This window comes from Apus apus, chromosome 18 (assembly GCF_020740795.1).
Source record: "Apus apus isolate bApuApu2 chromosome 18, bApuApu2.pri.cur, whole genome shotgun sequence".
Classification (NCBI taxonomy): Eukaryota; Metazoa; Chordata; class Aves; order Apodiformes; family Apodidae; genus Apus; species Apus apus.
The window spans coordinates 8,254,061-8,281,105 of NC_067299.1; the positions used below are offsets into that span (position 1 = coordinate 8,254,061).

The following is a 27,045-nucleotide window of genomic DNA, read 5'->3' on the forward strand; positions in this document are numbered from 1 at the left end:
TGTGCCCTTTGCAGTGGATGAACTGATTTTTATAAATCCCCATTAGCAGCTAAAAGACAGACCTTTTTTAATGTCAGTATCTTTTGTCCTATTTTTTCATCTTCCACTTGTTCCTCATTTCCTTTACCAGAATTCACATATTAAACACGTTTTTCGTGGAAAGATGTTGAGGGAAATAGAGATTCAGCAATTCAAAACTGGGACTTTCTGAAGTTTGTAGCACCTCAGTGATTTATAGGAAAGACATGGACCTGCTGGAGAGGGCCCAGTGGAGACCATCAAGATGATCCCAGGGCTGGAGCAGCTCTGCTCTGGAGACAGGGTGAGAGAGTTGGGGTGTTCAGCCTGGAGAAGAGAAGGCTCCAGGGAGACCTTAGAGCACCTTCCAGTGCCTGAAGGGGCTCCAGGAAAGCTGGGGAGGGACTTGGGACAAGGGCAGGGAGGGAGAGGACAAGGGGGATGGATTAAAACTGGGAGAGGGGAGATTGAGGTGAGACATGAGGAGGAAATTCTTGAGTGTGAGGGTGGTGAGACCCTGGCCCAGGTTGCCCAGGGAAGCTGTGGCTGCCCCATCCCTGGCAGTGTTGAAGGGCAGGTTGGATGGGGCTTGGAGCAGCCTGGGCTGCTGGGAGGTGTCCCTGCCCATGCAGGGGGGTTGGATCCTGATGATCTGTAAGGTCCCTTCCAACCTTCACCATCCTATGATTCAATGGGAAGTGTGTGTGTGTGATGTGTACACCCTTGAGGCAAGCAGTTGCCTGCTTGCAGTGTGTATGAGCAGGCAGGGCATGTTGATGTTGCCTTCAGAAGCACGATTACATCTTTCCCAAGCTCAAACACATCTGTCCAGCTGCAGAACCCCAGCAGCAGCAGCTGCAAATCTGTAGTAGGGCAGATTTCAGAGCAGGTCCCCAGAGCCCACCTGGGGCTCTGAAATGCCCCTGCTACACAACACGGGGCTTCAGCTGCCACCAGCACCTCGACTGGTGGGATCTGTGTTTCTTAGCTTGGCAGTTGTTTCCAGTGAAAGCTGAACTGAAGGGAGAGCAGTTGAGAGTGGGACAATGGAAAGAGGAGATTTCCTAGCTGACCAGCTGGGCTGTAGTGACTGTCTCAGGCACCATCAGAGAGGAAGCAGATCCAGTCAGAAAAAAAGAGGGGATAGGGAGGGAGAATGTGTGGGAAACACAGACAATTTTAGAAACAAATGGAGGAAGCTTTCTGTAGGTCAGTGTGTAAGGCTTGCTAAATAAAGCAGACTATTCTTGGCAGTGCCTTGATGGTCTGAAGGGTTTCAGCAATCTCAGCCAGTGTGTGGGAAAGACCCTGGTGGTGGCCACATCAGAGCCATAGCTGCCAGTCTCAGAGGTTCCTCCTCCCACCCCAAAGTGCAGCTGGGCAAGCAACAGGGGCTGGGGCAGTGGTTGTGACTGTCAGGGCCCCTCCAAGATCCCCAGAACACCACAAACCAACATCCATCTTGGTGTTTCCCCAGAGCAAAGGGCACCAGGTGTTTCTTGCTGGCTTTGTATCATTAATGACTTGTTGCCTATCCAACATAATAAAAACTGAGCATAAGGCAATTCAAAGGGGAATCTTCAATTACCTGAATCCAAATCTCTATAGCTGTTCATAGTTAACTACCAGTAGGGATTCCAGGAGTAATGTTTTCTCTCTAGATGCCTCAAAAAGAAATGGGTTAGCTGGGCAAAAAGCAACCTTTTGGGGGCAATCTGGTAATGGAGCTTTGCTTGCCTTCTTGCTGGTGTGGAATGGGGGTCCTTCCAAGTCTGGTTATGTGTAGAGTGCTTTATTTATTTATTTATCTGTGCTCTCTGCTCTTCATAAGGCACAAGAGAAGAGGGAATGAGGTGTGGAAGATTTTCTGTCTTTGTTTATCCATCCCTTTGAACCTACATTTCCTCATTCAATTGTTCACCTGCAGCATGAAAGCAAAAGCTGCATTAGTGAAATATGGGTCACAAGCTTTGGGATGGAGGCAGAGTTCCTCCTGAAGCTGCCTCACCCTTGCTGCATTGGACTCAGACAGATATTTCTTTGAATGATGAAGCCAGGTTAAGAGAGTTTCTTCCCTTCATCATTTCCAGTTGGTTCAACAGCTACAGGTGTTGGTAGAGCCATTTAGTGAACTGCACCAGGGAACCAAAATAAGAAAAATAAGCAAAACAAACCCCTCTTTCCCTACCTCCCCCCAGCAAAAGATTCTTTGCCCCATCTCAGTTTTCCTGATCTGAATCCCTGCTTGGCTCTGTTGATGTAAGTGAGGAGGCAGTGCCTGGGGTGGAAGGGATGGGTGGGGGCTGTTCATCCCACACCACCCCCAAAAGCAGCTCTCATCCCACTACACACACAGGGCTTTGAATGGATTTTGCTGACTACCTCCACAGAATCAAGGGTTCTACTCCACCAGAAAACACTGGTGTTGCAAAACCCATACTTAAGCCCTGTCTTGACTGTACCTTGGTGTTACCAGGGAAATGTTCCAGTTGTTAAAGTGCCCCAACCTGTAGCCTCCCCACCCCAAAAGGCCATAACTTGCTATCAGGGGAGGGAGGGGATCTTCCACACGGTGGATAGAGATCCCAGTTTGGTTTGCTACAGAGCTGAACACATCACTTGATTCCCAGTGAGGACAATGACTGTGTTCTGGAGACTTGTGGCCTCCTCACCTTCTCTAACTGGCTTTTTGGAACAGAAGGATTGAAGTATGGAGGCCTAGTGCTGTGTCTTCATGCTGGCTTCTCATATTCTGCTGTTACCAAGTGTGGCAGCCTTTTCTTTACCTGCTCTGTAGATCATGAACACTTCACACTAATGAAGTTGCAGCCCAGCCCTCTGGAGCCCTGATAAAAATCTCAAATTTTCTAACCTTCAGGATAAACCCCCAGAAACAAGGAGCGTCCTGTGTAGGTTTGAGACAACCAAGCAACAAAGGGAAGTTTGTGACAGGTTATTTTTTTTCCCTTGGAATGTCAAGTGAATAAATCTTCTCCTTTCTGTGTGTTTTGTTACAACAGATTTGCATTTTTATCGGAGAAACTCTTCTGTTTTCAAACTGGGCAATCACAGCAGACATACTAATGGTGAGTGTACTTTGGAACAGCACCTTTCTCTTCTGGTGGCCAGAGCACTTTGGCAGCTTGCAAGAACAACCCAAAGCTCTTCCAAATTCCTAGCCCCTACTGCAGCATTTTGGTTTGGTTTGGTTTTTTTTTTGTTTGGTTGGGTTTTTTTTTTCTACTTGTTGGAAAGGAAAGTGAGATAGAGAGAGAAAAAAAAGACTCTTCTTATCTCTTCTTCTGCACACCAGGGAGAGGAGATGCCCAGAAAGGACACTGCTGCTGAATGCAAATTGATTCCCCAAAGTTTAAATATTTGTGCAAAATCCCACCTGCAAAGAAACCAGCCAGCATTTCCTAATAGTCAGCAAATCAGTGGATTTTGTTATCAATAACTCAGCTTTGTTCTGCAGTAGGAAATCCTTCCCTCCCTCCCTCCTCTGACCACAAAGGCAGGCCTCTACCTCTCTCTTTGGCTTAACTCCAGCAAACCTCCCATTCAACACATACACAATAGAAAACCACCTCTGGGAGAGGAGAGAGGAAAAGAAAGTATGAAGAATGTTTTGGACTCTGTCCACCTTGGCCAAGAGGAAACTGTCAGGGACTTTTTTTCACCTCATGCCCTTCATTTTCCATTCTTTCTCCACCATAGGATTTTAAAAAGACTTTCAAATCAGCAAGCTGACCTCAGTGGCTAGAGTTTCATATTAATTGGTCTGGATGTTGTCAGGGAGCCTTGTGTGCTTTGTAGATGCTTCCATCAAAGATTTCCAGAGCCTATCAAAGATCGTGTGTGTTGAAAAGCCATTTTGAGGGAGGTTACTTGTTGTTTATTGTGTGAAAAAAGGAGAAAAAAACTGGGGCACAGCACCATGACAGGACTTGCCCGAGGCCTTTTGGCAGGTTGTTGACAGAACTAAAAATAGAATCAGTCTGGCATCAATAGGAAACTCCCTTGACTTGTATTTGTTGCTCATGCAAACCATCAACCAGCCAAACAATCTGGCTCCGTATTCCTAGATGGAAAGATAATGGTGCTGATTGTATTGACTCAGCAAAGACCTTCAAGCTTCTGTTTATGGTTCAAGTTGAAGGCTGTGCTGATGTTTGAGGGCAGCTCTGCAGCTGCCACGGCTGCTTTGTGTGATGAACCTTCAGTATCTAACCCGTTTGTGCAGCAAACACTTCTGGGGGTGGGATGGTGACTTCCCCTTCTCTCAAAGGTGAGCAAAGCACAGAGAAGCAAAGGTTATCAGGGCACTTCAGTGGCATTAGGCAGCTTTGAATGACTGATGTTGGTTCCTCTTCCTGGTTCACCTTCACCGTGACGGAGCCCTGCGGGGGCTGGACGGGTGTTGACTCTGGGGGGTTTTGCAGCTTGTGCCAAGTTCAAGGCTGCTCTGGCCATTCATTAAGTGGTGGCTTAACCCTTGGATGTGCAGCCTGCAGACAGCTGTGCTGAGGAACAGCTTATAGTACAATATTTAGTGTGGACTGCAGGTCAAGGGAGGGGATTCTCCCTCTCGCATCTCCTGAGATCCCACCTGGAGTTCTTTGTCCAGCTCTGGAGCCCCTGACATAAGAAGGACATGGAACCTCCTGGAGAGAGTCCAGAGGAGACCATGAAGATGATCAGAGGGCTGGAGCACCTATGAAGACAGGCTAAGAGAGCTGGGGTTGTTCAGCCTGGAGAAGAGAAGGCTCCAGGGAGACCTTAGAGCACCTTCCAGTGCCTGAAAGGGCTCCAGGAAAGCTGGGGAGGGGCTTGGGACAAGGGCAGGGAGGGAGAGGACAAGGGGCAAATGGTTTTAAGCTGGAAGAGGAGAGATTTAGTTTAGGCATGAGGAGGAAATTCTTGAGTGTGAGGGTGGTGAGACCCTGGCCCAGGTTGCCCAGGGAAGCTGTGGCTGCCCCATTCCTGGCAGTGTTGAAGGGCAGGGTGGATGGGGCTTGGAGCAGCCTGGTCTGGTGGGAGGTGTCCCTGCCCATGCAGGGGGTTGGAACTGGGTGATCTTTAAGCTCCTTTCCAACCCAAACCATTCTATGATTCTGTGATTTATTGTTGCTTGTTACTGCCTCCTGCCAGCACCTGTCTTTGGCTGGGATGTTCCCAGGAGCACTCCCAGCTCTCCATGGCCAGAATTACCTTTCAGGCTTGGATAGGAGATCTCTTATATCCTCACTAGCACTGGCTGAAACACGAGAGGGCCTGGCCGTGGGGCACAGCTGCAGTCCTCCAGCAGTGGCTCCTGAAGCCACCTCTGCTGCCCACATCGTGCAGCTGGAGGCTGGGAACCTGCTGGACGTGTTCAAGGTCCTGCAGAAAATCTGTGCCAGAGGGAGAGCTGAAGCTTGACCTACGTTGTCTCAAGCTAACCCCAAAAGGCATTTTTCTACCAACCCTTTTGTTGTATCCAGTGGACTCAGGATGCCATCATTTTCCTATTTTAATTCCTGAGATTATTTTTTTTTGCCAGGAGTTCAATGTGACTTCAAGATCCTGGAGCTTTTTAATAGCTTTTCTAGGGCTTGCCAGCTGTCTTCTGTGACTAGCATCCCATAGCCAGTTGCATTTTGTAGGGATGCCTTTGCAGTTATTTCTGTTGCTCTAATGCAACTGAGCTCCCTAAGAAATGCCTGGAAATAATTTCACAGTTCAATTTCCAAAACACGGAAGAGAAACTAAAACCACGTTTGAAAAATCTGAGCTGGGTGATGGATGCCAACTCTTGAGCTAGATATTCCCTTGTCTGCTTAGACAAATGAACTGAGTGTCATCTATAATGCCCAGCTTGGTGCATTATCAGCATGAATAGACCTGCAGAAGTGCTATACAAATAAATGTAAACATCCACTTAGGTCGATGCGAGGCTGGAAACAGATGGTCTGAAGTGCATTCATATTCCACCAGGGGTTTGAGAGGATGGTTAGTCAGACAGGAGGTGAGAGCCAGGGATATAACCATGTTTGACAGGCAGCTGGAGAAGAACTCCTAGCCAGAGAAAGGTGGGGATATGCTTGAGCAAGAAGATGCACTTTAAATGTTTGGCAAATTAATTTCTACTGATTACTATTTATTCAGTGTAATCAGAAGTGTGTCTGTTCTTGCCTGGGGCTGGTGAGGAGTTTAAAAGCATTATTAGTGTGAGCTTAACAACAAGTCCATCACATACATAAATATTGCCCTGTTTTCATGGATAAAAAGCTCTCCTTACTGGCTGAACACTGTTCCTGCTGATTTCATTATTCCAGAAGTGAGGCTTTTTGGAAACTGCATCCTAAATGATTTATCAGAGCTCTCCCAAGACTTACAGATCTCCTGACTGCCTAAGAACCCTTATTGGGCAAGTTGGGAAGGATCTCCAAAGGTTTTGCAAGTTTAATTTCCTTGGCAAAACAAGGATGTTTGCTCATTATCTTCAGACTTAATTGTTGGCTCTTCAGAGCTTTGTGCTTCCATTGCTTGTCCTGTTCCTGCCAGTGTTGCTCCTCCAGTTGTCTGTGGTACAAGGTGCTGAGTTGAATAAGGTGTCAGCACTGCAGCATGCACTGCCCTGCCTCAGATTTTAAAAGGGCTGATATTTGTTCCAAATGCAAATTTGTACAAAACAGACCTTTATTCTCCTGAGCACAACTCTCCAGATCTCCTCCCAGGCACATGCTCATATGGTGCTTAGGGAAAGGGGGGGGTGGTTCTTATGGTGCATGCTAATTATGAAACAGATTTCATCAGCCATCACTTGCAGATTGGCCTCAAAATTACCAGAACCCCAAAGTAGCACTCAAACTGCCTTGTAATAACAATAATGAATGAGCTTCAGTGCAGCAGGCAAGTGTGTGACATCCTGAGGGATGCTGAGTGCTTGGGACTTGGTGCACTCTGGTCCTCCTAGTAAGGCTTTTCCTCCACAGCACATCTCAAAAGTAAAGAGGATGGACAGAGGCTTGGTGGCATTTCTGTGTAAGAGCCAGGGGGCAATTTAAAGGGCTTCAAGCTGTTATGATCACAACAGCTTTAGGTCTTGGCTGAGAAAAGCCATCCTCCAGTTTGTGCAGAGTCCTGAGGCTCATGCAAAAAAAAAAATTATCTAGGTGTTTATTTTTCCTTTTAAAACATTAGCTCTTTTTCAATGGTCATGAGCTGCCATGGAGGAGCTGCTTTTATGTTTTGCTCTAGAGTCACAGCCCTTCTTTAGGCTTGAAACAGGCACAGACTGGTGCTCAGCTGTGCTGAAGGAGGAATGTTGCTTTTGTTCTGATTACCTGCCCTATAAATAAAAGCCAATTATTTACGGAATGTAAAATACTGCCCTATTTTTACAGCACAAGATAAATGGTGTTTCCAGAATTCTCATTGCTCCTTCTCCCACTGGGCCACCAGTAACCTTCAGATTGAAGGCTGGGTGAGGAGTGCAGCTGGATGAGGTGCACAGCTCACCTGGAGCACCTGAGCAGGGCTCTGACCAGGGGGGAGGTGCCAGGAGGGCTCTGCTGTTCCTCTGTGGGCCAAGGGTTGCAGGTGGGTGTGTGATCACAGAATCCCAGGGGTTGGGAGGGACCTGGGAAGATCACCCAGTCCAACCCCCCTGCCAGAGCAGGGTCACCCAGAGCACAGCACACAGGAACGTGTCCAGGGGGGTTTGAATGTCTCCAGAGAAGGAGACTCCACAGCTTCTCTGGGCAGCCTGTCCCAGGGCTCTGTCACTCTCACAGGAAAGAAGTTCTTCCTGATACTCACATGGAACCTCCTGTGCTCCAGTTTGCACCCATTGCCCCTTGTCCTGTCACTGGACATCACTGAAAAATGTATGATGCCCCACACTGTGCTGTGGAGACCAAGTCAACCTCCTTTTCCTTCATTTAGGAGTACTTTTTTGGGCAGTGTCTGCCTAGCTGGAGTGAAGGGTCTCTCAGGCTGGGGTTTTGGGATCACAGCCCTTCCAGAGCAGGGGTTACAAGAGGGACACCTGGGCTGTGTCCAGGCTCTGTCTCTGGTTGGAATGCAGTCAGTGTGTGTTTGCCTTTGGTGCTCAAAGAGTTCAATGTGCATTGCCCTGAAGATTATTGTCTGACCCACAAAGGGTAGCAAAGAGTTTGAGCTAAGGAGAGTTTTCTATCAAAGTTGAGATATAAACATCAGGACTCCCTTCTTTAGCACATGGGCTTAGACTGGACTGGGAGAAGGTTGATCTCTCCTTGGCTTTCTTGGCTAAGTTATTTCAGACCAACTCCTTCTGCTGGTTTCACTGCAGGAAGGGGATGTCAGCAGTAAAACCATGGCCTTTCTGAACCTCTATTTAAAGAGCAGAGGTTTGCCAAAGCTGCTTGGTCAGCCTCCCTGCCCATCCTCTGTGCTCCCTGCCTCTGGACCTGCAGGGGATGAGCCAGGACCATCCCATTCTCTTCCACCCCAGCTGCTGTGGCTCCTCCACCTCCAGCTTCTGTGGCATTTTCAAACCAGGCCCTTTATGGTTTGAATTTAGGTCTATTTTAGTATCAAAATGCCCTTTTGAAGCTGTAATTTACTGCTGTCTTCTTAGAATAGTAGATAATGTTTGTTACCAAGTAGCTCCTCTCCATCAGAATAAAATGCTTTTAAGCAGGGATAGGGGTGATAATTTTTTTGGATGTTTTGGAGATGCTGGTTTACATATTTATTATTTTTTTCCAGTGTCATTTTAGAGGAGGAAAAATGTCATGTTCATGTGCTTGGTTTTGTTAGAGCACCCAGGGGGTGCAGCTGGTTGTCACTTGAATTCCAGGCCATATTTACTGAATTTTGGGCAAATTTCTTTAACCAGGCAAACTGAAAACTTGCTGGGAATTGTATTGCCACTTGCAAAACCAGATGTCTGTATAATACAGACCTAAATGCAAAATGATGTATGATGTGTGTGTGTGTATTCATGTGTATTTTATATATATATATATATATATATACACACACACACATATATATATATGATTCAGGTGCCTTTCAAGATAATGTCTCTAACTGGCACCAATTCACTGCCACTCCCTGAAAACAGTAAGTTCTGAACAAATTTGCCATTTCCTTTGTCATTTTGCTAAGCAAATGGATAGAACATAGAGCCAGGCAGCCTTTCTTCTCCAGATTATGAACATAACTTTTATAGAAAGAAAAACATAGAAACCAGTTTTAAATTCCCTGTTTCCCAGAGCTGTAGAGCTCTGGGAATTAGGTAGAATTTCACTTTGTTTTCTCAGATGCCCTTTTTTTGCCAGCAGCCCTTGCAGAATCCTTCAGCACTGTCCCTGGATGAGCTGGGGCCAGGGGGGAAGAAGGACAATAACTTTTTATTTTTAATTCCCTACCTAATCTATGCAGGTTGCACCCATTACCCTGCATCTTTGGGGAATGGTAATGAATTGTGTGGCTCTATTACTGTTTCTCAGGGTGACCTTCAGGATGTTTCTCTCCCTCTAATGAAGTCTAGACCTTATTTCCCTCTGGGGATTTCTGTGAACCTTCCAAGTCTGTTTTCAGCTCTTGGATGCAGAAGGAGGACAGTGTCTAACACCCACAGCCAGGGAGCTGCTGTGGACCTGAGTGTCTTTTGCTCTTTTGTTGCACAGCAGGAGTTGAACAGGGTGCCCATCTGAAGGGTGGTGTCAAAGTGCATTAGCAGGGTGCATTTGCAGCTTGGTCAAACCAGTGCTGAGGGAACTGGCAGGTCATTCCCAAAGCAGATGTTAAAACCCTAAGGAGAAGCAGTTCATCTCATTTTACCCATTGTTCCTAATTGTGGCTGCTTGGAATGAGATGATCATTCTAAACAGGCATCAATTCTCTTCTAGTGGGGATTTTCTCAGTGCTGTTTCTTTTCTTTCCTTGTTTTTTTTTTTCCTGGCTGACTCTTTCCCCTGCAGACAGGACAACTCACCTTCCCTAAGCAGGAGTGTTAAAGCACTGAAACTGTGCTCCAGACCCTCAGCTCTGTCCCTCCTGAGCCCTGCCTCAGTCAGCTAAGGTAAATTCAGCCCTGTGTATCTCTAGCTGGGGACATTCCAGTCCTGAGATGTCACATTTCATTAATAAATGACCTCAGGAAATGATTGCAAGAACAAGCTGAAGCCCAGGAAGGCATGGCTGCTGAAGAAAGTCTAGAGGCTGCTCCTCAGAGTGAAAGTGCACAAGTAAAAGGGGATCATGGTCTGCAGATGGCTCAGCAAGGGAGTCATTTCTGGCAGGGCAGAGAGCTCTTCAGAGCAAGAGAAAAAGGCAGAACAAGGTTCAGTGCTTGGAAGTGGAAACAAAGCTCACTTGGATGTAGAAACCTATTGAATTCTTCATGACTTAACAGCCTTGAAATCAAGACAGTGTCCATTTCTAAGCAGGGATCTGTGGGCTTGCTGTAGATGTTCTTGCCAGCTTCTTTCACAAGTTTTATGCAGGAAACAATGACTTTTTCTGCTCCCAAATGTGTGTTATAAAGTTAAGTTCATTCCATAGGATGGGGATTTGTTGTTGTTTGTTGTGGTTTTTTCTTCATCTTTCATCCCCTGCCATGGCCAGGGCTCTGTTTTCTGTGAACTCTGCTCCCTTAGTGGGGAAATAGTTTGTCTTCTCCACTGATCCTCTGTAGTCAGACTGATTCTGCTCGACCTGGCCAAGAGGGTCATGTCCTGCTAGAGAAGCTGAGACCAAACTGTGATACCTTGGCTGCAGGAAATTTTCCTAATGTGTCTTTGTGGCTTTTCACAAGTGGATTTGCAAATTTTTGGAGAAAAAAAAAGTGGCTAAAGATGGAGTGGAAGGGGAGGGATGTGTGACCTTTCATGCTGATCTGACTTGCTTGTGGTTAAGAAAGAAAATGATACCTTGATTATGGATTATGTCCCAGGTGACAGCCAGGTCCTTGCTTGGAAGGCTGGTGCTGCTGAGCAAGTGAGGTGCTGCAGACACCCTGGGACTTCCCTCAGCCAAGCCCTCTACAGGCAAAGTGTCTTGTGGGCAAAGCTGGTGGCCAGACTCATGCATTCAGAGCTGCTGGGAAGAGTGCAGACCCAACAGAGCTTCCTTCCCTCAGCAGGGAGCAGGAGAAGGCCTGGAAGGGCAGCTGAGCTCCCTCTGTGCTGGAGCCACGCACGGACCGCGCAGCGGCTGTGTCTGCCACCAACGTCTGGGGGAGCTTGTGCACTTTGTCCTGACCTGGGTAGTAGAAGCTGAGCAATACCAGACCAGCTGGACGGGTTCTTACTTTGGTTTCCTTATGCATTTGTGTTTTTTCCTTTCCCCTTCCTCTTTGCAGTACGTGGTGATCCCGACCCGCCGTGCGACCGCAGTGGCCTTGCAGAGCTTCACTTCACACCTCCTGGGAGATGCTGGCAGCCCTTACCTGATTGGATTTGTAAGTGCTCACAGCAGGTTTTGGCAGGGTTGCTGTGCCCACGTTTGTCTTTGTCTCTGCTCACTAACTGCTTTATCTAAAACACCAAGTGAAGCCGTGCTGGGGAAGGGAGGCCTGTATTTACCAGCAGACTGGGAAGCTCTGCAGGGCACTGCAACTTCTTCACGTGCTTATGGTACCAGTGGGTTACAAATTCAAACCTGGAAGGACATGAGGGAGCTTCTAAATCTTTTTAGCCATTGGTAAAGCTTATAGAAAGGTCTGTAAAGGGAGAGCAGTTGCTTCTGTGGTGTGGACATAGGTCCATTAGAAATCAGACTGGAACAGAGCTCTGTGTGTGTGACTGTTCATCTGGTCTCCTCAACCAAATATCTATTTATGGTTAGCAACATGCAGCTGTTAGGACCTGCTGGTGTGTTTTGTATCATGGCTGAGGGTGTACAATCCATGGCAGGGTGGGTGTGTATGTTGTGGGGGTTTCATCAGTATTCCTTTCTGCTGTGTATGGGTTTGGTTTTCATCAGAGGTATTCCTTTCTGTTACTGCTGTTGTTGGCCTTGGTCTGACTGGAGGTCTCCCTCCTTAATTACCATTATCCCAGTGCAGAGCAAGACAAGAGCCTGCTCCAAAAGCTGGTAATCAGGGAACATTCCCAGCTGGAAGGACTGGGAAATTGAATGAGTACAAGACATCTAGACACACTGCTGCCATTTCTTTCCTTTGCACCTTTCTGTGGAGTTTGGTGCATTGAGCTTCAGAGAACACAGGTCAACATTGATCAAGTGCAGTGGCTTCCATGGAAAGCCCTCAGTGGCACTGCCCATGTTGTGCTGAAGGTGCTGGAGTTTTCCAGGGATACAACTGGGATCTTCACTTGTCCCACCACCTGAAAGACAAGCCCCTGCTGTGCTCTTCCAGCTCAGCACTGCTGTGTGGCACAGCTGCTGGGTGCTGTGGGCCTTTCTTCAAAACAAACCCCACACCCATCCTTCCTCGTCAACTCATCCCATAGACACTGTGTGTGTACCTAGATGTATCTACTTAGATTTTTGTTTGTTTGTTTTGATCTATTTAAACCTACATAATATTTATTCCTGAAGGGCAGCTCCCAGCAATGATGCAGTTGCTCTGTAGCCCTTTGAAACATCCGTGAGGAGACAGAGACAGATAAGGCTGGATGGACCAAGGAAATGAGAAATCTCTCAAGAGAATAAATACATACAATTTTGCTTACTCTTTGTTTACTTCAGTGTCCTGGGCACCCAGGGAGAAATGATCTTATTTTAGAAATCATTTGAAAGTGGTGAGAACAAAGGGATGAGTGGCAGAGAGAGGTTTGTGCAGGGGCCATGGGGAGCACCAAGGAGTGGGATGCTCCAAGCAGACCAGCTTCTTCCCAGGCAGGCACCAGGGATCAGAGGCAGGGTTGGGGCCATCTCAGGTGACTGCTGCATGTTCCTTCTGTTTGTGATGTAAGAGGGATGTCTGTGAGGAACGGAGAGGCCCCTGAGTGATTGCAATTAATCTTGAAAGTTGCCTAGGGCTCTTCAGTGTCACGGATGAAAAAAAGGGCTTTGGTTGCAGAAAATCATGTGCCTTGCCCTTCTGGTATGGAGAGATGAAGCAAGTTGTGAGGTACTTAAGGATGCCAGCCTGAAATAGCTGCCTTAGGCTTTCTTAAGTCTGGGAAAATATTCGTTATGATTTTCAATTACTCTTTTCTAATGCTGTAGTTGCTGGGCAGTTCTCATGTGAGGGGTAACTATCCAAGTACAAGGCTCTGTGGCAGGAGAGCAGGAGTGAAGCACTCAGGGGAGGCACCAGCATCCTTTTCTGCAGCCTCTGGGCTGGACTGGCTGACTCATGCTCCCTGTGCCAGAGACTGAAAGGTCAACTGCAGCTCCCTTCTGACGTAGGAGAACAAGTCGTATTTAAAGTGAACAGACAAACAGCTTCTCCACCAGAGCTGAGACAAACAATTTTATTGCTAAAATCTGCAGGTGTTTGCCATTGGAATTTGTCCAGCTGAGGTGTGGGGTGGAGATCTTCATGCAGGATGGAAACCTCACTGGGGCAGGTTCCAGAGGAGCCTTGGATTCATGACGGGGATTTTCAAGGCAGTCCATGGGAGCTAAGCTCAGCCCACACTCCTTTTGGCTTGAAGGGAAATGTGGGAACACAATTCCCATAGCCCTTGTGGAACCCCCCCAGCCTGAGGACATCTCCCCGTGGTGCTGCATCTCCAGAGTCACCATGAAGCAGCCCAAGAGCAGAGTGTGAGTTTTGAGAGGCAGGATAAACCTACGGAGCTGCCGCAGCCGGAACGCGGGCAGCACGGCCTCCTGAGCACTCGGGGTTCACCTCAGACCCTGAAGATCTGCCATTTCTGCAGGCTGCTTACAAATCCTCCTGCACCTCCCTCCATAAACGACCAGTGTTTTGCTCCAGACTTGGCTGGGATCTTGCATGGTTTGGGGGAATTCATAGGGAGGTTCCCTCCAGCAGTGCTCTTAGTAAAGAACTGAACGCCCATGTCCTCGCAGGACTGAGCTGTTGCAGGCAGTTGTCTCTGCTGGATACCAGTACATGTTGTAATGATCTTATAATGGGATGAAGAAGGTACTTAACAGCTGCAGCCTCGTGTGTGCAATTGCCTCCTTGATCCATGATGTGCTGGAAGAATTGAAGGTCACATTTTCCTGTAGTCAGTTCCGAATCTTGCGGTGCAGCCCCTTCCAGTCACCCAAAGCACCAAATAGATGGTAGTGTTCACAAGCTAAGTGGAAGGAAGCATCTATGTATGGTTATTTTTCATGTCTCTTTAAATATTGATAACTTTTTTTGTGGTAAAAAGGCTTAAGATTTATTTACAAAGAACTTATGCAAATGCAGTTTCAGGGTGGCAGTTGTAATTTGCAGAAGGTTTTACTCCCTGCCAAGTACTGAGATCAGTTACTATAAATCCATGCTGCCTATTCATTCACAAATAAGGATGGGCATTGCTGCAGTATTTCATTAGATGAGACAGTTTTTATTCCTAGATAACTGTAACTTTTGCAGGACCTTTGTGGCAACCTGCAGAGTTGAAGTAATTCCTGTTTGACAACGTGGAGTGTAACGTCATGCTTTGTTCTTGAGGTGGTCACTGAGAAATGTCACCTGTTCAGTGCATTACACCCAAATACCTCTGGTACTTCCTGTCTTTGAAAGGTCCCAGGGACAGTGGCAGAAGCACAGAGCAGTGAAGAGAAATACCCCAGTGCCACCACTGGTGTTGAGCAGCAGCTAAAGGCCTCCCTACTGCTCTTCCTGTGCCCTCATGCCTAGACAGCATCACCAAAGGAAAAGAGCTGAGTGGAGGCATCCAGCAGCAGAACGTGAAATATCTTCACTCTTCTGATGCTCCAGCTCTTTGTATTATTAATTCTGGTTAGATCTTTGTTGCCCTTTAAAATGAAGTAAGTGTAAGAAGTGCTGCTGGACCTGTGCCTGTAGGTTGATCTGTGCACACACGTGCCTGGGCCTGTCTGCCCTCCTCAGGGTGTGCATGATCCCTTCCCAGCAGCAGTGCTCTGCCTGCACTAGCTGCCATGCTCCTTTGCTTCAGGAAAGCCAGGTACAGGCAGTCATTCTTCTGCTTTTGAAGCCATGCCTTGGTGCTTTCTTGTCTCCAAGTCTGTCATTTGCTTCCTGTGGGAGCAGAGCAGTGCTTTCCTCTCCCACCCTTGCCTTGCTTCCAGCTCTGGCTGTGGTGAGGACCAGGCACCTGCAGGCTTTGCTCTCCCCACGTGTGCCAGGGCTGTGGCTGCTGTGGGCACACGCTGTCCTTGCTGCTCTGGAGCTGCTGGTTCTCCTCTTTGCTTGCTGCTTCATTCAGCTCTTTCTCATCTCCCCTGTGCAACCATCCATCAGGTCTAGGCGTTGGAACCTGTCTCTGCGTGTCACCTGGCAATCCATGTGTCAGGCTGGTGTTTGAGAGCACCAGAGATCAGCTCTCCTCCATCAGCACCTTTTGATGGGCTTAAAGCTACTCCCTGTGCTTGGGTGGTGGTGGGACCTGCCTGTCCTCACCTCCTTGGCTGCTGCATCTTTCATTTACACCCTCCAACCACTCCGGCCACGCAGCATCAGGACAATATGCCACTGTCTGGCAACTCAGCTGTGGGAGAGGGGAGTCCTCAGTCAGTCCTGTGTGTGCTGAGGGTCACACCAAGGCTCTCATCATCTGTCCCTCCTGGTTCTGCAGATGGCAGCATCCCCTGAACCCCTGAGGGCCTCCTTTTGGCAGACCCCCCCACTGCACCCCGTGTCACTTTGTGGTGTCAGGGCGTGCTGGGTCGCCTGGCAGCAGAGCTCACGAGGGGCTGGAGAGGGATCTTCTCTTTCCACAGTCCCCTTTCCAAACATAGGTCTGGGTGTGAGCGACCTTGTCATTAATTGTAAGCAAATCTGGGCTGTTCCGTTTCGATGGGTTTTTGTGCAGCTCCTGATGTTACCTGGCAAAATGTTAAGGACAAGCCTGTCACTTGTCAGCCTTCACTTTTCCCCCTTTCCCAAATTTCCTATAAACTAGATCTAATGAGCTAGTTAAATAGCAAGAATATTAATGACCTTTCTTTAGCAGGTAGTTAGCAAAACAGTGTTAATTATCACTGGTGCAGAGTATCAGGGAAGGCAGATCAGCATTTGATTAGGGGCAACTCAAGGAAAATTATAGTAAATGCAGCAATTAAGATACTTCCTTAATGAAAGTGATAATTGGAGGTGGAGATTTCACAGCCGTCTTGTCCCAGTTTGAGCCTTTGGGTTGATTTGGTTTCCAAGGTGTTTACCCATCCAAGTAAATATATTAGTATAGAAAGTAGCTCTGTATATAGGCTTGCCTGCCTGAGGAAGCAGAATGAAGGTATCATGGTTTAAAATTTGTATTTTATGGTTTCAATTGCTGTGGCTCCTTCAGAACAGACCCGTGGACGTGCTCACTCTGGAGTAACATTTTTTTTTCCAGTTTAGTTTGCTAGATTTGAACAGGCCAGAGGCTGTTGGGGCTCAGATCCACTGCAGTCTGACCCCCAGGCAGGGCAGTGGAATAACATGGACCGTGGTGATGTGATGTGATGTTCTGGTCTGGGTGTTTTGTCTCTGTCTGACCTGTGTGGCTGTTCCTCCAACCTGGCCTGTGGTGGTGATGCCACCAAAGCAGGCTGTGAGATGAACCTGAGGGCAAAAAGGGAAGGCAGGTCCTCTAAGAAAATCATGCAAGTTATTCTTCTTGCATCACTCTGTGTTTTATGGACTACCAGTAGTTATCCCACTGCTGTCATGGGATTAAGGATGGACCAAGAAGTCTCTGGCTTCTTGTCTTTTGCAGCATGTTGTGATGTTTATGGTACATATGAGTGTGTACAGGCAGCCTCTTCCATCCCCTGATGGAGACAGGAGATGAAATGTGACACACATTCCTATTATGGATTGGTCCTGGTTTCTTTACCAAGTGCCAGCTGCTTGGCTGATGTTCTGCAGCCCCAACGTAGAGATCTTCCCCCACACTCATGCTGGGACATGACCCAGATACTGGTGGGTAAAATGGGACTTGTCCTTGCAGCCCATCATGTGATGTACCTGAGTCAGGGGCATCCTGTGAGGAAGAGAGCCACCAGCCCCTCATCCTTGTGTGTTTCTTCAAGCTATAACTTCAAGTTGAGGATTTCTTTGGTCCTGGCTGAGTAATTAAAAGCCTTTTTTTCATAGTGCAAGGAGAAGCCAGATCTTTGACATGGCTGTCAGCTGCAAAAAATAAAAAGGGGGGAGAGGGGAGAATCGAGCACCTGGAGACCAATCCACATGAGATTTATCTCCTCATTAACAACCTCCCCCTTTTCATGACTCAGCAACAGTCAGGTTTTCAATCTGCCCTAAAAAACCAAATTACTTCCAACATATAAAAGGCTCTTTGCCAGGAGTTCACAGCCTGTTCTGTTCTTTTCCAGAGCTGCTGTGCACTTCTCAGCTCCTGTGGCTCTGGTTAGAAGTGCAGGTTCTCGGGGTTTTTGATAAACAGACTTTTAAAGTGTGTGAAAGTATCTCATTAAAGAAAGCCCAGAAATCATTCAGGTCTTTTGAGCTCTGTCCCACCTGCTGTCACTCCTAAAACTCTCATTAAATAAGGGGCTCCTTTCTGAGCTGCCCAGAATGAGATGTTCCTAGTTTCTGCAACATGGATGGGGGAATCAAGTCCTCCTCCTGGGACACACTGCCAGGGAAGGGACCTGTGGTGCCAGGGGAGAGGAGTGTCCTGGTCTCCTCCTGGGGGACAGGGATGCTGCTGAAGGCTGTGCTGCAACCCTATGGTCCTGTGCCACAGGCCTTGTTTCCACAGGTCAGTGGGCACCCCCAAATCCCTACACATTTCAGTACCTCTGCCCTGGCACGTGAGCCATGTTCCTCAGTTCCATTCCCCACGGGAGTTTGTGCCAGATGCTGCAGGGGAAACAGCCTTTTCTGTAGGAAGAGGCAAAGCCATCAGTGTAGAAAAATCAAGCAGAAATAAAGAACAATCAAGCAGAAGAATGGAGATGTGTGACTCAGCAATGAGACAGAGTAGGTGAAATGATGATTTCAGAGATGTTGATGCCCTTGCATGTGTCATTAGTAAATCAGTTTAATTTAACTCCCCGTGCTGTTCAGGAGGGCCAGTGACACAGAAACCTCAGCCCCCTTGAGGTTCTTTCATCAATAACCTGCCCAGTGTTCCAAAAAACACAGCACATGCTTCCCAAGAAAGGTGAGGAGGTTTCCCTTTCTTCCTTCAGTGTCTCCTGCACTCAGATTGAGACACAGTCAGAGATGTTGGGGGGTTTGGATGGTGCCTTCTGCAGCTGTGCTGTTCTCCAGCATGTCCTCTAGCTGGACCTCATCCCCTTGGCTGCTCCAGCTGAACATTCCCATCTCTCTTCTGGTACAAAAATGCCATGAGCTGAAGCTTATTTAGCCAAGTCACTCCTGCTCCAAGGTCTGTTCTGTTACGCACAGAGGGATTGAAGAGGTGAACTTTCATAGTTAGGATGTTATTTCAGACTTTTGATTAGACCTGCAAAGCAGCAGCAGGAACTCCTTCTTGATTCTCCAACCCCCCAAGGTTTGGGTACGTTTTGAAATGTTGTTGCCCCCCCAAGTTGGCAGAACAAAGGAAGGAATCCCACACACAGCTCCACGCTGAAGAACTGGCACTGGTTGTGCTTTGCAACCCCCACTTTTGTTGTTTCTCATGACAGAAACACTGAATGTGATGCTAGGTTGGGTTGTGCCAAATCACAGTTGGACAGCTCGGGGTGCTCTCATTGCAAGGACTCTGGAAAGCCAAAAATTGGCAATACAGAGCAGACCAGTTGGCAAACTGGTGTTGTTCTTGGAGCCCAGGTCTGTAATTATGTCCTGTGTCCTCTAGAGCAGAGATGCCAAAGTTCCAGTCTTAGCAGGTGGCTTGTAACTGAGTGGAACAAAACAACAGGGAATAGTGCCTGTAAATGAACAGCAAAAACATCTCTGTGGGCCCTGACAAAGTTCATGGGTCAAGAGATGCAGACATGGGTGAGGGGAGTCTATAAACCCTAGATGAGAAGTCCCAGCTGGCTTGGTGGGAAGAATTACTTGGTGGGAGGAAACACTGTTTGTTGTAAAATGTGCATTGAAACACTAGGTTGGGTCAGAAATGGGGAAGGTAGAAGATTCAAGTTAACATGATTTGTTGGGATCAAAGCCCAACATGATGCCTTAAAAGAGAAGCTGTGGGGCAAGCTGCACTGGGAGCTTTATTTCTTGGAGACTTCACATTTTCAAAGCTGGTTTTAGCTTAGAATGTCATGTCAGCCCTAAGATAAAGCAATCAGGAGCTCATGCCTGGCTTTTCATCCTCTGCTGCTGATTTATCCCATCAATTTGTGGAGTGATTTATTGTCTGGTCCTTTTTGGAGAATAATTGTATCCATTCCCCAAAACGAAGAGTGGTTTAGAATTTCTCCATTTCTGTTTTAGAATCAGCTCAGTCCTGGCTGTTGCTGAGGGGCAGGCTGAGTCAGTGCCAAATGGTGGCTCATAATGAAGAGTAAGGGAAGTGTTGGGAGTTAAGGTGTCTGGACACAAGAGGGAATCAATGACAAAATTAAGCCCCTGCCTACTGGGTGCAGTGCATGTTCTGCTAACTTCTGTGAGTGCCTTCTTTACACCTTCAAATCTTGTTATATTTTAGGAAGTCTCTCAGACCAAGAGCCATTCTTACTTGCCTTCTGTCTTTTTTAAACATCAGTTCTCACAAGATTTGTTCATAAAAATCCTGGTTTTCCTTGTGTGTGTTACACACTGTGAATAAAGTTCTCCTTGAGAGGACAGGAACACCTCCTTAGCTATATCCCAAGCACCAACATTTACTCATCCCTTCTAGGGCAAGGAAAGCAGAGAAGTCTGGCTCAAAGCCTTCAGTTCCTTCTGTAGATGGGCTCTGCCAGTGTTCATTCACCACTCTCTACTTGAGAATGCTCCATGATGGTTGGGTATCAGGAAGCACTTCCTCATGGAGAGGGTGATCAGACATTGGGATGGGCTGCCCAGGGAAGTGGTGGAGGCACCATCCCTGGAGGTGTTCAAGGAAAGGCTGGAGGTGGCACTTAGTGCCATGGGCTGGAGATGTGGTGGTGCTGGTCATAGGCTGGACTTGATGATCTGAAAGGTCTTTTCCAGCCTTGGTGATTCTGTGATGATGAAGGACAGTCCTTGCTCTTGTGTGTGCAGAATGGCTTCACCTCCTCCTCCATTCCTTACCTGTAGCAGGAGCCAGGCTGAGCTATAAGATGGGTATGAAGGCACTGAGACCACCAACGCTCCAGAGTCCCTTCTAAAACACCCTCTGTGACCTGTTTGAGTCCCCACAAGTGTCATCTTTGTCCTCTTCTGTCATGCTTGGCCTCTGCTGGGACATCTCCTCACACACCTTTACCTCCCAGCTGGCCGTGAGGTGGCCAGTTCCCCTGAGTGTGACATTTCCTCACCTGCTTTTCAAGTGCCTCTAGATTTAAGCCTTGCACGTTGGGTTTTGTTTGGAGTTGGTGCCTGATGCCACCTCTTCCCTTAGCAGTAACAGCAGTTCAGAGGCTGCTGCACAAGCTTTGCCTCTTTCTGGACCCAATTTCCCCGTGTGCACAGCAGTGGGATTTTATCCTGCAAATTCCCTGCAGTCTTTTGGTATAAGCCAGTATTTCTGACTCAACAAAAGGTCACAGATAAAACCAGAGCTGGACGTTTAAATACCCAGTGCCTTGAAACTCAGCCCTTCTGCTACGACCACTCTGTTTGGTTTATGGAGAGTCGAGTTGTTGGCTGGACAGGAAATGTTAAAATGTGATTGTTTTAGCTTTTCATCAGGAGCTGAGCTCTCATTGCATGTCACTGCTCCTTCCCAGAAGCACAAACTGTGTTCACTTTCATGCTGTTTGGCAGTGGGCAGGGGCAGTTGCCTTAGCCCATGAACCTGGGGGTCCTTTGGTGCAAGTGCAGCCCCCCTGAATTTCCTTGTCTGAGCCCCATTTCACACACAATTACCCTGCAAAGCTCAGGAGGTTTGAGGAGGGAACGAGGCCTGTGCCTGGCACAGGGATAAAACCACCTTTCTGAAAATCAGATGGGATCTCTGGGGTTTTTTTGCTCAGTGAAAAACATTTCCCCCTTCCCACTCGGTGGGCAGAGATGGAATTGAATGCCTCCTTTGGCTGGAAGGTGGGTGAGGTGTAGGAGTAAACAGGGCTTGCTAGAAATTGGAGAAGACTGCTCTCTCCATCACCCAAGAGGTGCTGGTGTGGCCCTGCCAGCACCCCTGGGGGCTGGGTCAGTGCAGCAAGGTTAGACACCCCCATGTGCAGACCCTGAAGCAGCTGAGGAGAAGATGAGGAAGGTTGTGGGAGGAATAACAGGTCAGGCCAGGAGAGCAAGAGGGAGGGGAGAGCCCCTGCCAGGCTGCTCAGCCTCACCTGTGGCTGCAGGGTGGCCCGTGGAAGGCTGAACCATGCAAAGGACATTCAGCCTTTCCTGAACACCCTGTTCAAACCTCATGCACATGTTCAGTGGGTGGTTGTTCAGGAACTCGTGTTCCCTTCACCCTTATCCTCTCTCTTTTGCATCTGAGTGACTGACATGTATTTTTTTTCTTCCCTCTTCTCTTCCAGATCTCAGACCTGATCCGGCAAAGCACCAAGGAGTCCCCAGTCTGGGAGTTCCTCAGCCTGGGTTATGCCCTCATGCTCTGCCCCTTTGTCATTGTCCTAGGAGGGATGTTTTTCCTGGCCACAGCCCTCTTCTTCCTCAGTGACCGAGCCAAAGCGGAACAACAGTGAGTAACCTGGTGATCACAATTGGGAGGTACACGCTGCCTGTTTTCTCTCTTGAACCTTATGCTTGTAGTCTTGCCCTGGCCTGGGTCCTTCAGGTAAAGGCTGTTGGGCTGTGTGTGAAGAACCTGGGCTCAGCAGTGCATGAGGCTGCACGAGGCACAGGGGCTTGGGTCGTGCTGGCTGGGCATCCTGACACGCTTCTGCTCTGGTGGATCTCAGCTGTTGGCCATGCAGCCTGGAGGGGAGAGCAGGAGTTGAGCCCCTTCTAAGCCTTGCCTGAGCAGCCCACAGCGTGGTGAGGGGCTGCTGTGTGCCAGCACCAGGGGGCTGCTGGGTGGAGAGCAAGAGGTACCTCACCGTGCTCGGCGGGGAGCTTTGAGCCCGCGCCGTCCCATCTCAGCCCCCTGGGCCCTGCTCACTGCCTCCAAAACACAGGAGCACCAGGCAAGGAGGAGGAAAGCTGTGTACCTGGGGACAGCCCTGCTGCAGGGTCGCTGTGTTACAGAAAGTCTTTCCCAGCCCCTTGTTAAAAAAAAAGCTACTGTTTTTCAGTAAAGAAACCGATTCGGACCAGCTCACGGTTGGCAACTACAGTAATTCAGAAGACGCTTCCACATGACATACAAACTCCTGGGGTTAGTCTCTTTCTCATCATTGTCAACAAATAAGAGTATCTGTGTCTAATGTCATGCTGAATACGTGGGCAGGTGGCTGGTCTGGTGTTGGATATAGGGTTTCTTTTGCCTCCCTGCTCCTGGGAGGAGGAGGAGGCGTCACTCGTGTGGCTTGGCTGTGAGAACCTTTGCACTGGTTCCAGAACAACCCTGCAGGAGCAGTTCCACCTTCCTTTTCCTAACATGCACAAAAGCCAGAAAAAGGAAAGGTTTTCTGCCTCCTGGTGCCTTTAGTTCTATACATCCCCCCTGTAACCAGGTGTTTAAACATCTAAAGAGGTTCAGTCCTGCGCAGTTGAACTTCAGTGTGGCTTTGGAGATGTGACGTGAGTGATGCGTGGCTGGGTTGTTATCTGCATAGGAGGGCTTTAAATAAGTGAAATTGGAGATTAGATGTTAGGAAGAACTTCCTAAGAGGAAAAAAAAACACAAACAAAAGAGGTAAATGCTACAGTGGATTATTTGGAGAAGGTATGAAAGTTGTCCTGCTTCTGAAGGCCTCCCTGGCTCCTGTCTTGAGGCAGCTCTCCAGCTGCCTCCCAGCCCTCTTTCTGTAATCAGTCTTATTTTAAGAAACATATTTAGGGTTCAGACCTGGTTGCTCCTGCTCTTTCACCATCCTTCCCTTTCCTGTCTGGTTCACACTGGTTGATGAATTTTGTATCACTCAGCTCCTGATAGTCCGTGTTGCAGCCTGGCCCAGATAGAACAGTTGTCATAAAGTCTGGTTAACAAAGTCATTTCTCTGAAGTTACTGCTACTGCCCTGTTTCTGGGAAGTGCCCACTCGTGTTAAAAACGCTCTGGAATCCTAGAGTCAGATTCCTGGAGAGTGCAGCTTATTTCAGGTTGTTATTGCTGAGCAGTGGGACAGGGCCTTCAATGAGGCTGGCAGAGCACAGCTCCTCTCCTCCACTGGCTCCCACTGCTGATGGGTTCAGTGGTCTCCTCAGAAGGATTTAGGGGGGAGAATTTGTTTGGTTTTCCATGCACAGCCTCCGAGAGCAAAGGCAACAGAGCATTTTGCTGTTAGGGGCTTAAAACTCCTTGGTGGCCTCCAAGGTCCAGCTCCCCCCTCCCCGCAGCCCATCCGCGCTTGGCTCCGCGCACGTTTGGCAAGGATCACCTTCTGCCTGGCCTCTCCTCCCTCCTGGCCCACCTGGTACTGGGGGTGGGAGAATTTCTTCTTCAAGAGGCCCTGTTGTCCCTCTGCAGTCAGTCAAGCTGCTCAGGCCACAGGACTTGGAAACCTGCTTTGCCAAAAGAAATCAATTAACCTGCAGGAACGGCCGAGGCTGGTGTCACACGCCAGAGATTAAACCCATTCATCACCAGCAGGGTCAGGGCACCCAGGGCAGGTGGCACAGACCTCTCTAATGAACTCCTGAGCAAGCAAAGAAGTGGAACACTGCTCTCTGCAGCTCTGCCTATGGAAATTCAACTTCCCCTGCTTTCATTTCCACAGTGCTCTGAAAGGTAGTTCAGGGTTTTATGGCTGGGATTTTTTCCATTTGTTTGTTCCTTTGTGGACTGGTCTCTGGGTGTTTGCTTGGAGATAATTTCTTCTGCCAGGCAGGACAGAGGATCAGGATACCAACCACTCCTTCCTGTAAAACTTCCTCCACACTTCCTTTCAAAAACAGAACGTCCAGGCTTCCAGTGCCTCGTGACTTTTTACACCACTTTTCTCATTGCCACAATTCCTGGCATGTTTTGTAGATGACTTTTTTAGCACAGGAATTCCAGTCAATAATGCTGCCCCTCTCACAACAACACTCATGAGAAACATTTCTTTAGACAGCAATTCCCTTTTTTTCTAAAAAATAAAATAAATAAATCACCCATTCTTTTAGAACTATTTTCATACAGCTTCAGAAGCCTTGACAGCTTCAAGAGACTTTTAGCAAACTCAGGACTGGCAGGGAACACAATACAGCACATCACTCCTTAATATAATCCAATCTTTTTTGGTGCCATTTTTGTAACACAAACTTAATCCTGCTCTTCCAAAGTGGTAAGAGAGAGAGAATGGTTAAGAATGGTTTCTGTAAGAGCTCTTATGCACCAGGCATAGTGAATAGTTCAGTTCTTTTTTTAAACCACTGCAATTCCTGCTGCAGTTTCACTTGACCATATTGATGTTCCTTCCCTGCTCTGTGGTGCTGCAGGGTTAAAACCATCCTATTTTATTTCCAAGCACAGCTGCACTCTGTGCTGTGTTTCTCTCACCTGCTTAATGAAAACTGGTGAGACCCAAGCTATCCTGTGAGACCCCCTCTGGAAGATGCTCTGTGCAGTCCTGCCATGGCAGAGCCTCAGAGAACCAGCTCAGGAATCTGATGACTTGACTTGGATTCCCTGGCTCCATCACTGTGCAGCCTTGGCAGGTCCCAGCCAGAAGGCAGCTTGCAGAGGTCAGGAGCACTTCAGGTACTTCACCTGCTGGAGGGAAAAGCTCAGCACTGCTGAGAGCTGCATCTGTGGTCTGTCTGTGTCCTCTTCCTCTCTCAGAATGCAGATAACTTGGAAAAAACCAAAAGCTTCACCCTAGAGAGCTACAGAAGCAATAGCTACACTGGTACTTGCTAGAAGTGGTTGGGAAGAATCTGCTCTTTCAGTGATGAAAAGGACAATTTTCAGGTGCCAGAGCACATAAATCAGTGTCATGGAATTAGTGTGCAAGGTGATTGTTTCCTGGGCAGCCAGTGGGAGTGCTGAGCATCTGGAGCTTTGCTGAGACACCCCCCTCAGCCCCTGCAGGCCCCTCAGCACAGGGTGATTCTGCAGCCCTGTCCCCAGCAACGGCCACTCCCAGGTGTTGCTGAGGGAAAACCCAAACCCACCTCTATTTACCCTAAGAAACACTACCCTGTGCAGGTGTGGAATACTCCATCCCTCAAAAAGATGTCTGTTTTTTTAAAATCCTTTTATTTAATCCCTGATTTTATACTTGGAAGTCTGAGATTTTCTGCTTTTCCTCCATATCATTTCAGTACAGAAAGATGCTGTGGCTTGATCTCCCAAGTTTCAGTCCCTCTCTGCATCCTCCATGATATGTGCAGGATATTTTCACCAAAGAGCAGAGCAGAGCAGTGCAGCTCAGGCAGCAGGAGGCAGCTGCAGTCAGTGTGTGTCCCTGGTGCAGACACCAGGAGGAATAAAGAGCTGCACTGATGCAGCTGGGCAGGACAACAAAATGCAAGTATTTAACCAGCTGCCACTCAGCCCTTTGGAGAGAGCATAAATGGTTCCCCCAGTTCTTTACATCACAAGAATCAGGTTATTTAACCAGCTCTGGCAGGCCTCTCTTCTCTCCTAAAATCAAAGTTAAATGTTTCATAAGAAAAAAAAATTAATTACTCTTAATACCTTTGATCAGGTGTGGAAACTCTGGCTGAGCAGCAGTGCTGATCAACATTTCCTTTTAAAAAAGTGGTGGGTACAGACACAAGAAAGGAAACATTTATTACAGCCCAGATAGTGCAAGGCACAAAAAGAACCACCCCCAGTCCCTACACCTTCTCTGCTGTCTTAAACATGGCACATCTGCAAATTGCATTACAGGAAAAATGAGAATAATCCATTTTCAGGCTCTGTCTTCTGCCTCCCATCAGGTTTATTTTTAGCCATTTCTAGAACTAGATATAACATGATCTCCCAGCTCTCCTATTGCAGCAATTTGCAAGTGTCTGACCTTATTTTTGCTTTGCAGATTCTATTCTGTGGGGCAGGGGAAGGGTGCACAGAGTCAGCAACCCTCTGTTTTTTCTGATCTTTCTGTGGCAGCAGAGGCAGAAAGGACCCATCAAATGAGCAGTGCACTGAGTCCCCTCTATTAATAGTGTCACAGGTACTAAACTGGCTGGGCTCACACTCAGCATGTTCCATTCTGGGGGTTTGCATGGCTAAAAATAATATTTCTTCTCTGCAACATGTTAAGAGGTATAAAGAGGGTGTTTTGGAAGAGGCTGGAGACTTGGTGGAGAGAGGTGTCTCAGTGCTGAGTTGGAGCAGGGTTTGAATTGGAGGATTTCAGGGCCAGCAAGTGGATTTAATCAAACAACTCCCATAAAGGGATGGTTGAGTTCACTCCCTGCTGATCTCCAGCTGTTTAGGGGGGATAATGTGATGGCTTTGTTTGTTTTTAAATTTTTACAGAAGAGCAATCATTAAACATCTCCTACAGTGAGATAAACTCACAGTGCTTTTTTAGCCTGGATAAGATGATGTGGGCCTTGGAAAGCATGTGAGTTGACAGCAAAAAGCCCAGATTAGGGTGCAGCAGATCAGTGCTGATGGGACAGGAGAGGCAAGGAGTGTGTTCTGGGTATCTGGGAGCAGCATGATAAAGTGCATGGACTGCAGCTGCCATGGGATTAGCTTCTTAGATGGTTTATACAGAATTGAAGGGTTGGGAATGTGAAGGGAAGAGGTGGTGAAAATGTAAGTAGTTTTATTATTGCTGGGAAAAGCCTGTTTGTAGAGCTGGGTTTTGTCTCCCCTGTTTGTTAGGCATGTTTGTGACTTCCCAACTGGAG

At 47.8% G+C, this 27,045-nt stretch overlaps 1 protein-coding gene across 3 annotated transcripts in view; it reads left to right on the top strand.

Annotated features, from left to right (window-relative positions):
• Positions 1–27,045, top strand: part of LOC127392156 (sphingosine-1-phosphate transporter SPNS2-like) — a 136,571-nt gene that overhangs the window by 95,701 nt on the left and 13,825 nt on the right. The window contains exons 9-12 of one of the 3 annotated variants that reach the window (XR_007891201.1): positions 3,039–3,104; positions 11,357–11,455; positions 21,670–21,833; positions 22,387–22,469. Coding sequence is in view for 1 of the 3 variants with exons in the window: in XM_051635770.1 (XP_051491730.1) it covers positions 3,039–3,104; positions 11,357–11,455; positions 21,670–21,833 (329 nt within the window). In the remaining 2 variants the exon portion in view is untranslated. The remainder of the gene's footprint in view (positions 1–3,038; positions 3,105–11,356; positions 11,456–21,669; positions 21,834–22,386; positions 22,470–27,045) is intronic. The other 2 variants (XR_007891202.1, XM_051635770.1) reach the window with 2 other exon arrangements.